Consider the following 11,045-nt stretch of genomic DNA (forward strand, 5'->3'; position numbering starts at 1 on the left):
ATGGCGCACGGGCATAGTCATGGAGGCGGCTGCTCGTGTGGTGCAGAACGGACAGAAGCTCCCGAGAGGGGTTTAGAGTACGGCCTGTTCCGGAGGATTGACTTGGATAAACTTGAGTGCTTGAACGAGAAAAGCGAGGGAAGCGGGAAGAGCGTATTCCGGGCCTGGGAGGACCGTGGAGACCGGAGCAAGGTGATGTTACACATCATAAGTGGATGCGCGTATTTTAGTAAAGGCCGAGTTGTCAGTTTGGCCTCTCAGAGCCCCACAGCAATTTTCCCCAAATAGGTTCCCTCAGTCACTTTTGACAGGTCTCCTCATGTGGCAGTCTGAAGACATCATGCGTTTGTACCCTGATAGCGAGGCCACAGGTGATATGGCGACAGTTCTCAGTATCTATAACTATGCACAGGCATGGGATGTAGTGGAAGCATTGCTCTGCAACACAGATCAGGTGCTTACATAGTGAATTTTCAGTGTATTATGTGGAAGGTGATAAGTCAGCAGACTATTAAACGCTTCAGTATTAGGGTACATGGACACGCAGAAATGTATCTCTGGAACACAGACGCAATTATATTTGTGTGACTCTCCCCCCCCCTCCCCCTATTTTTCCTCAGTTTGTAGAGAGCGATGACGATGCGGAATTGCTGTTTAACATCCCGTAAGTGTCATTTTTCGCACCTTCCTTAATCTCTTCTCCCACCCGCAATATGCACATTTACCCCTTTACCCGCCCCTACTCTGCCTAATACCCCAAAGACTCATCGCTGGGTCTTCCCGCAGTTACCGCGTGCTTTCTCTTGTCAGGTTCACCGGGAATGTGAAGTTGAAAGGCGTCATCCTGATCGGGGAAGACAGTGCTGCTCACCCAGCAGAGATGAGATTGTAAGCAACCACTGTGGAAGCAGAAATATGGCACGGCTACCGCCTGCACGTCGTGAACATTCTCTTCCGTCATCCTTTCAGGTTTAAGAACATCCCTCGCTTGAGCTTTGATGATACGGGGAGAGAGGCAGACCAGGTTTTCAGTTTGAACGTTGACGTCGCTGGAGAATTGGAATACCCCACAAAGTACGAGTCGGCTGCTTCTCTGTATGGGCCTGAGATGTGGCAACGCGTTATAGGAAGGCACGCTGCTTTGGGAAATGGGTCCTGTTTTTTTAGAGGGGTAAAAAAAAAAGATTGGCGGGTAATAAGGCTGTGTGCTTGATGAGCCCTGGGAGCCGGTGAGCCTTTGCGTATCAAAATGTTAATACCGGGGCTTATTTTACAAGCTGGGCAAAGGATGTACCTGGTTCTAGTCATATAGGAATAGCAGCCAGTATTCTAGATGTGTCTGTTCCCTATGCTCATACCTGGGAACCCCCTGAAGCCCCCCCTTCCTGAATACTGACGTCGGCTGGCAGTCCCGCTGAATGCAAGCAGGGCATTCTGTAATGCTGTAGTCCCCTGGAAAAGCCATGCTTTACTCTGAGTCTCCGGGCGAAAAAAACGAATAGTTCCCAGGTATGCTTATGCTGGGTCCTTAATGCTGAACAGGGTTGTCAATGTCATATAGATCCCAAAATGATATGTATGTTTTTAATCACGTCTCGGGGCAGATTCTCAAGGTCGCGCAGCCTTGGGGCGAAGGGGCAGATTTTCTGGGTTTACGCAGCCTTGGGGCGAAGGGGCAGATTCTCTGGGTTTACGCAGCCTTGGGGCGAAGGGGCAGATTCTCTGGGTTTACGCAGCCTTGGGGCGAAGGGGCAGATTCTCAGGGTTTACGCAGTCTCTGGGCGAAGGGGCAGATTCTCAGAGTTTACACAGTCTCTGGGCAAAGGGGCAGATTCTCAGAGTTTACGCACTCTCGGGGCAGATTCTCGGGGTTTACGCAGTCTCGCGGCGAAGTGGCAGATTCTCAGGGTTTACGCAGTCTCTGGGCAAAGGGGCAGATTCTCAGAGTTTACACAGTCTCTGGGCAAAGGGGCAGATTCTCAGAGTTTACGCACTCCCGGGGCAGATTCTCGGGGTTTACGCAGTCTCGCGGCGAAGTGGCAGATTCTCAGGGTTTACGCTGTCTTGGGGTGAAGGGGCAGATTCTCAGGGTTTACGCAGCCTCGGGGCGAAGGGGCAGATTCGGGATGAAGGGCCAGATTATCAGGGTTTACGCAGTCTCGGGGTGAAGGGGCAGATTCTCAGGGTGGCGCAGTCTCTGGCTGACTCCTTCCTATTCTACACCACTGTCATCAGAACTAAGATTCCCAGTTGGTGATATTATGGTTGATATCCTTGCTTGAATGTGAGTGACTCGTCTTTCTTTAAATAATGGCAAGTCAGCGCATTTAGCAAGTCGCGAAATAGAATCTTCTTGGTGGGCTATTAAAGGGTTAATTTTTCATAATATTTAGAAAGTTGGCAAGTATAAGGCTGCAAGTAGCAAGGGCATTTACTGCAAATAGCTTATTCTGCTAAGTCTAATAAGTCACTTATTTTCATTGTGTGTTCACGTTACCAAGTCCATCCCCGACAATGTATTTTTGTTTCCCTTCAGGATAACTCGCTTTTCAAACATATCACATCTGTCCATCCACATCTCCAAAAACTTTGGTGCGGAGAATACAAAAATTTGCTACATCGGCCTAAGAGGAGAATGGACAGAGGTAATATCGGGAGTGAAGCCGCAGTATTTGTACTGCGATATATTGCCGTTTTTTTTTAAAATACGTGAATCATTATGACCCAACACACTGGTTGTCACATGCTTTGGACTACATGTCATTTATATAATAGGGCATGCGTTTCAATGATGCAGCGTACCATTTATAAAGAGATTCTCATGATCTCATTTGTTTTAGGCTCAACGCCATGAAGTGGTTATCTGTAACTACGAAGCTGCAGCAAATCCAGCTGACCACAAAGTGTCACAAAACCCAGCGACGCACTTCATCTCTTAAAGCGTTTTCCCTGTCTCTCTTAATTTGCTTAACCATTCATATGCCTCTCCATAATTGAATCTTTATTTTCTCTCTCGTTATACTTGATGTGTTAGTATCTGGTGTGGAATAAAATGTGTTCTTTAAACATGATGTGTGTGTAATGCGGCATGGCAGGGGATATAATAGCGCAGATGCATGCTACTCGAGGCCAGTTCAAATGGGAGGAATGTAGTCGAGACGCTTAGCACACTCGTTTCCAGTGTAATTTTGCTATGCTTCCGCCACACGCAAGATGGCAGCGAAGAGTTAGCGCGCCCGTGACGTAAAGGGAGAGGCGCCGGCACGTGACATGCGCCGGGGTTAGATCCGCTTAGAGTCTGCTGTTCATTGTTTCATCCCGGGAGGTCAAGGGTCACCGTGGCAGTGTGGAACATCACTCCGGTGCATGTGCGGAAACAACATGTCCGTGCCGCTACTTACCGATGCTGTGACAGTACCCGGAACTGAACGGGAGACAGCGGCGGTAAGACTGATTTATTTATAGATCTCAATGTATATACATAGAAATATACGCTAGACACTTACAGAAATGTACAATGCCCGGGCATAGGTTGGGAACACAGATCAATATGCAAGTATATGCAGCGTAGTATGTTGTGTGAATATACGGATATGATCGTATATGATTTTTAAACAGTTATACAAACCCCACCCAGTCATTACTGGTGTCAGGCGTGGGAAGATAATTGAGGATGCTAACCTCTACACTTGAGTGATTTAACTGTCTGATATCTAATCTCTGCTTCCAGACACCAATGCATATTTTATGTTATGAGTATAAGCAGCAGATGAGAACAAGCTCACCTTCATAACAAGGACTAAATCCATAGAGAAGGCATATCCTGGTGGATTATATAATCACTGGAATGAGGGGCAACCAAAACATATGGGAAAGATTAGGGGGTGGAGCCAGGAAATGCCATAGGGGGTGATGAAGAACTACAAAGGACAGAGGTTGAGTTCTTGTTGAATGTTTTAATTTTTTTAAGAAGTATATTTTATGAATTTCTTGGAAAAAGAGAGAGCTTATTCTGGATTGATTTCCAGAGAGACTGTGCAGTTTAAGAACATTGTTAATAAAAGTAATGTCATGATGGCCAGGACCGGGTGGAGGAGTCATTGGAGTAGAATCACACAGTACTTTAGAATAAGGGATTTTACATTTGGAATGGGCTGCTTTGGGGAGCTAGAGGAGGGCAGCATGCTGTGAATCAGTATATATATATATATATATATATATATAACACTTGATACATGTACTTCTGTCGTTAACAGGTGATATTCCTCCATGGCCTTGGGGATACAGGGTAAGTTGAAGACTCCGATTTGTCGTGTAGAAGGGGATGAATACACAGGATGTGCATTTGTACGAAGTGCCGGTATCTACGTGTTTTACGGCGCCATTCGTCTGCCAGCACGATTCAACCTATTCTCGCAGTCCATGGGGTCTTTGGCATGTTAATTTATTTTCTGTGTTCAAGTGCCAGTCCTTGCTGCAGAACTCAGGTCTTTAAAGGGAAATCTAAAATGACAATATACGTTTACTGTAACACAAGAATGTAATGAGCATGTTAAAGTATTCATTTAATAATGCAGTTACTTATCCTTGTACGTCCTAGTGTATTCCCTGGGTACTATGAATACGTGTTTACACCGCACTGTATGTATTTATTACTCTGACTTATCTTCGTTTAGGTTGGAGCTAATGTGATTTCAATCTGTGTTTATTTTGCAGACATGGCTGGGCTGAGGCCTTATCTGGTATACGACTGCCCCACGTGAAATATATTTGTCCCCATGCGTAAGTATATTTTGTACATGCTTTGTGCCATTTCGACATTGCGACACATCTGTGTGCCTTTAACCTTCATGTTAATATAGTGTTGAAGCATGAGTGTTCCTGATTCTCACAAAGCCTTACTGGTTTTTTTCATGATTCTAGGCCTCGTATACCAGTCACACTGAATATGAAGATGATGATGCCAGCATGGTGAGTGCATGCTCCTAGCTAGTGGACCTGGTAATATATATGTGCTTAGTTCAAGTAAGGGCTTCACACTTCTGTCTGTGCAGGTTTGACTTGATGGGCCTGAGTCCTGATGCTCCAGAAGACGAGGCTGGGATCAAGAAGGCAGCAGATGGCAGTAAGGAACCATATACTGGATATAGATATATCTTACAGCAGAGGCATGCTCAAGTACCCAACCAGTTAACTGATGAAATCATCGTAATTAACACATTTTGCAAACCAACAAGTGATACATAGAACAGTAGTTGTTAAATAGCGAGGCATGACTCCTGGAATTTTATACAGATCTATATGCATACAGTCATATCTGGTTCCTAAGTTGTTTAACCTTTTTGTGACCTGTGACGTGCCAGGTAAGTCATACAGAAAGAGTAGGAAGAATTGGCCAGGTTAGCAGGTACCCTGCTGGAATCTGATGATCTTCTGTTCTTATGAATCAGGGTTGTGATCTAAAAAAAATCTATAAATACACAGACCCAGTATCGTTACCATGAAATAATCAGGGCTTGTACCTATTTAAATGAGGACCCCTGGTGTCTATAAGCGTCTTATCTCATCTTGCACTACCTTCTGATAAAGAGTCATAAAAGCATCGTATTGTGTAAGGAAGCATTTTGACTCTAGGAACAGGTGCCCTAAAGCATCAAGAGGAAAAAGGGAGAAGCAAGAGAAATAACTTTCTTTGGTTGCAACGTATGTGGGATTTATTGATTACCCTGGCTTACACTGATGTTTTTTGACATAAGCAACTTCTCTCTAATAAAAATAGTTAAAAAAAAACAAACTAGGGCAAAATTAGGATTGAAGAAAGTTATAAGATAATTGCTCAGCTCTTGTAGTGTAAAGTGGTTCTCACTGGGTTATGCTGTCATCTAGCCTTCTCTGGATCTAGATATAAGTAAACCGTATAATTCGTGTTTTGCTCTCAGGAGCAGTTTTGTCTGTCCATGGTTGTGGTGGTGCACAGCTCTGCCAAAGACATGTAGAAGTGTGTAGTTACCAGTGGTGACAATTCTTCCTTCTCTTTCAGTTAAGAGTATCGTTGAACATGAAGTAAAGAATGGCATTCCAGCAAACAGGATAATCCTGGGCGGATTTTCACAGGTGTGTGCTTGTATTGAGTTGTATCTGTACAAGAAACAAAGTCTTTATGCAGCACTTGCTAGTGTCAACTGGTCAATGTTATGTTTTTGCTGCTCCTTCCGGTCCTTTTATCCTTTTTTTTTTATGTGTACCTGTTCTTCTATAACCCATCCCACCCGTCATTCTCTTTCCAGTGTTTCAGTGTTTTCTTGCAGTCTTCCATGGCATGGCTAATGACAAAAGATGATTGGATAAAATCAGTCACTTCACTTTGTGCACAGACAAGCATATCTTCAATATTCACATTGGTGATAATGACATATAACTCACTTAAAAGAACAGTTATTTATTTGAAAGACATGTTCCTTTTAACAGTGTCCCAATCACCTTTGTGTTGAATGCAGAATGTGGTGGGCTTCTTAGTTCCACTTTTTTCATCATTAATGGCGCATTAGCCTTTTTAGCATGCTAGTGTGCCATTTTGCCAGGCATTTTCCAGAGATTAAATTCTGTAGCCATCAGTCCTCTTCTTTCAGGTAAACAGACCAACAATGTTTCCTTCACTTCAAACTAGTTAGGTTTGACTGCGCATCATAAACCATGCTGGTATTTTGTAGAAGGTAAAACGTATCTGTAACTTGTTAGCTAATTTATTAGATAATGCTTGGAATGGGACATTATAATGTTAAGAAGCTTATAGCCCACACACGACAAATATAGCTACTGATGGCCAGCCTAGCAGCTTCATTGGATAATAAAATGTTGAACTACACCTTTATCGGTCCATTCAGTTACGGTTTGTGGTTAACGCTTCTTTTGACCTTTTTTTTTTTTGTGCAGGTTCCCATACCCTTCTCTGAAAGGTAATTTTCCTCTTACGTGTAACAAATACTCATCTGTTTCTCTTTAGGGAGGGGCGCTCTCTCTGTACACAGCCCTTACCTGTGAACACAAACTTGCAGGCGTAGTCGGACTGAGCTGCTGGCTGCCCCTTCACAAAACATTCCCTCAGGTATGACCGCACAAGTCTACAAAAGCTGGTGTTGTTAAAGTGTCCCCTTTTTTTTTTTAGCAGAACAGCCCCTATTTGTATATAGCATACAGGTCTCTGAGCTCGTTCTGCAAAAAACTTCTAGAAGGCTTTTGGTTCCTCCATCAAAAAAATGAACTTATTTGCTGCTGTGCAATTTAATGATAAAAAAAGCCATCAACAGCTTTCATCTTGGTGGAAGAGTTTAGCTATTAGAATACAGTATCAAGAAGTATTGGTAAAAAAGGTATTGTTTATTAGCTAGAATGAAATGGTGAAATGTTTGTGTCCAGTGTGCCTCTAATACGCTGAGATTTAGAAACGTTGATATACAGGAATGTAGAGGTTGTCCAGGCAGGTTGTATAAACTTGAAAGTCCATTTGTGTTCCGACTTCAGGCTTCAAGTGGTGTTAACAAAGACGTTTCCATCCTGCAATGTCACGGGGACGCTGACCCCATGATTCCTGTCCGGTTCGGAAACCTCACTTCAGAGAAACTGAAATCTGTGTTAAACCCGAGTAAAGTCCAGTTTAAGACCTACCCTGGAGTCATGCACAGCACTAGTCAGGAGGTGAGAACTTTCGATAATATCCGTTTAGCTGAGTATGTCCTCTCCTGTTTTCCCTCTTTTCGTGTCTTTCTCTGTACTTCCTGTTGATTGTCCTGCACATTATCTGACTGTTCTTTTACTGCTTCAGGAAATGATGGCGGTGAAAAGTTTCATGGAAAAGCTGCTTCCACGAGTGAATGAACTCAGCAGTGAATGACGGCAGGAAGGTGTAAACTCGGGCTAACTTCAGTGTTTCTTCCTCGATTCCTTGCCCTCCCAACCCACTCACACCCACTTTTGTGTTGATTCGTGATAGAAGTATTATCTGTGTGCTACTGATGCGACAGGAGATGTTTAAGGTACGGGGCGGAGGCTTGCTGCTCCTGCACCTCTCGCCTGGTCCCTGCATAGAGCAGGAAGTCACATCAGTGCTGCTTCACACGTTCTCCTAGTGTTACATTTCATGTTCTGATGTCACAGACCTTCCTCTAGTGGCACCAGGAAGCCATCATACACCTCAGAGGAGCAGCTGAGTGTTGTGAGAGATATGTGAATGTACCTTAAACACTCCGTCCTCTCGGGCACAGCTCAGGCAGAGAGCAGCGCGTACTGTACAACAATGTAGGTATCTTTCCACAGCCATCTATCCCCACACCAGATCGACATCACTCTTTTAGAATGACGTCTATGCTCTGTTTTTGGGCTAAGTACTTGTAAGGTTCGGCATGCATTGGGAAGACAACGAGTGTTCCTGCTAAAGCTGCGTTATTTTTTTCTTTGATCGATCACAATAAAAGCCTTCTACCTTCATTGACATGCCTTTTCTTCTATTTATATAGTTGTCCCAATATTAATCAATGTTCTTTATCAATCACCTGTAGCTAGAAGAGTGTATACAGGTAGGGCCAGGCTGTTGTAGAGGAAGCTTCTAGGGGCAGATTTTTTGTTTCCTACTAGTGGCGCTATTACGAATACTGTCCGATGTGGCACTGTGAACAGGACCAACAGAAACGTAACGTGCCACCTGGCAATTACACTCTTTGCTACGATGTGTTTGGCAAATGAGATAGTTTGCAGGAATGTGGTTTCAACCCCTTGACATCGCTGTACAATATGGTGGTCTGAAGCCTGGTACAGGAAGCACGGGGCTGGCCCTGTATAATTGTGAGGCGGCAGATACGACGCCAGAAATCACAGGTGGAAACCCAAAACACAGGCAACAGCAGGAGCACACCTCGAATATAGGAACATGTAAAGATAACGCCAGAATAGCCGGGGTCTGGTACTCGGAGAGGACACTAATGCATAGTTAAGTCAGCGAGATTCCTTCAAAGTCTCTCCACACGTTGAACTGTGCAAGTGTATTTACTCTAGTGACCACCAATGTTACAAATTGATTTTTTAAAACCTTTTTTTAACTAAAAAGAGTACTGTATGCCATTCTATATCCTGTTATGGCTCTGCAATTATTCCACGTGAATGTTACATTTCACAGAAATTATGTTGAATAGCTGACAGGATTGTGAAAAAAAATAGAAGATGGTAACTTATTTAAAAAGGTTATGTGGATAATTTTACAGTTGGAGATTGGGGATATAACCAACCAGACCTCCGCAAATAGAAATGGATGAGAGCAAGTCTAATATGTTGTCATCGTTACATAGTACATGTTGAAAAAAGTCCATCAAGTTCAACCTAACCTTCCTACTCTTGATCCAAAAGGAAAAAAAAAAACCCTAAGAACTAGTAATAGTACTTCGAATTCTGCCATCAGGCGGAAAATTCCTTCTTGACTCCAAAAGGCAATCGAATTCTTCTTAGCTCTTTATGATATTAATTCTATTCATAGCCCTGTACGTTATGCCTTTCTAAAAAAATATCCAGACCCCTTTTTAAGGCATCTAATGTATTTGATAAGACCACCTCCCTTGGCAGTAAATTCCATACATTTATTGTCCTCACTGTAAAGAATCCCTTCCTTTGTCATCTATGAAATCTCTGCTCTTAATGAACAGGTCACTCAAGAGCTTGTTATATTGGCCCTGCATATATTTATAATATAATCTTATCATATCCGTTTTTCCAGTGTGTATAATTTTCACTTTTTTAGTCTCTCTCTCCATAACTAGTATCTTCCAATCCCCTTATTAATTTTGTAGCCCTCCTTTGCACTTTTTTTAGTTCCATAATGTCCTTTTTAATCCCTTAAGGACCGGGCTTATTTTTTCTTTTTGTACCCTTTGGGACCGAGGGTGTTTTAAGACTTTTGCGGTGCATGTGTTCAGCTGTAATTTCCTCCTCACCCATTTAGTGTGCCCACATGCTTTTTTATTCCGACATCATTTGTTTATTGAAGATTCAAGGATTTTACAATCGAAGAATACAATTTATTCTGAAATTCTTGTACACATTTAAAAAAAAATAAAACTCAAAAACAAACATGTCTTTTAGCGAAATACATGAATAAAATGCAATTCAGCCAACAAAAGAGAAAGAAAACTCTTTGCGGACGTTAACATCTCATGCCTGGTAGGCAGGAGGGGAGAAGCTACAAGAAACTTAATGACTTAACTAATGCTTTATAGGAGCCACTAAGAAGCCGGGTTCCGGAGTCTATTTACTATTCTATTTAGGATTCAGAATGATGTAGAGGTATGTGGAGACTCAACGGCAACTCCAAACACATCGTAAATTAATTCCCTTCAGCCACTCTATACCGAGCAACCTGTTACCACCAAACTCGCTTCAGCAGCTTCGCTTATAGTCTCACCGCGCTGTCCTGGTCATGTAGCACCGTAAACTGGGCTTGAGCTACAGGAAGGCGGCTGGGACAAACGTAGAGAGAGAGAGCCGCTTGTCAGTTAACGATACCCTAACCAGCTATGCATGAACTTTCCGGACGGCATTGCTGTGATGATCTGGTTACTCTTAGAACGAGCTCAATTGCGTTTTAGGTATCAAAGTGTGTTTTATTGCTGTAGATATGACTTTGTCAGATAGATGTTTCCCTCGCAGAACTGAAAATAAAATGTTGTGCAATCACATAAATCATACCTCCCAAGCGTCGGGACTGCCTCTCTTTTGGACCTAAATTGACCCAGTACCGCCTGTTCATCTTTCCTTAGCGCTGAGAATGTTTGTTGGGGATGAGTGTAGCCCAAAATTATTAAAGATGCCTGTCTTTAGCAGAAATTCTGCACTTACATATATGTATGGTAAGGAATTCAATAGAAATTTTCATTTGGGTTTTAAACAATTTAATTGGTATATATATATATGACAATCAAGAACAAGTAGAACTCAAAGTAACTAAGTAGCACAAAGAACCATGTGCTGATCAGTATGTATAGATGTTACAACATATCAATGAA

The 11,045-nt window shown here is 42.8% G+C and overlaps 2 protein-coding genes across 2 annotated transcripts; both read left to right on the forward strand.

The window, feature by feature from the left end:
* On the forward strand, window positions 1-2,939 carry LOC149274332 (PITH domain-containing protein 1-like). Its single transcript, XM_089505643.1, has 6 exons — window positions 1-192; window positions 621-664; window positions 811-888; window positions 970-1,074; window positions 2,537-2,645; window positions 2,841-2,939. The coding sequence occupies exons 1-6, from the start codon at window positions 1-3 to the stop codon at window positions 2,937-2,939; spliced, it is 627 nt and encodes a 208-aa protein (XP_089361769.1).
* Window positions 2,940-3,366: 427 nt separating this feature from the next.
* Window positions 3,367-7,891, forward strand: LOC149274333 (acyl-protein thioesterase 2-like). The gene is made up of 9 exons (XM_089505650.1): window positions 3,367-3,444; window positions 4,257-4,288; window positions 4,717-4,782; window positions 4,924-4,971; window positions 5,055-5,125; window positions 6,041-6,114; window positions 7,004-7,105; window positions 7,522-7,695; window positions 7,823-7,891. The coding sequence occupies exons 1-9, from the start codon at window positions 3,367-3,369 to the stop codon at window positions 7,889-7,891; spliced, it is 714 nt and encodes a 237-aa protein (XP_089361776.1).
* The last annotated feature ends 3,154 nt before the right edge of the window (window positions 7,892-11,045 follow it).

Source organism: Sceloporus occidentalis, unplaced genomic scaffold (genome assembly GCF_023333645.1).
Source record: "Sceloporus occidentalis isolate IW3139 unplaced genomic scaffold, rSceOcc1.0.p SCAF_336, whole genome shotgun sequence".
Lineage (NCBI taxonomy): Eukaryota > Metazoa > Chordata > Lepidosauria > Squamata > Phrynosomatidae > Sceloporus > Sceloporus occidentalis.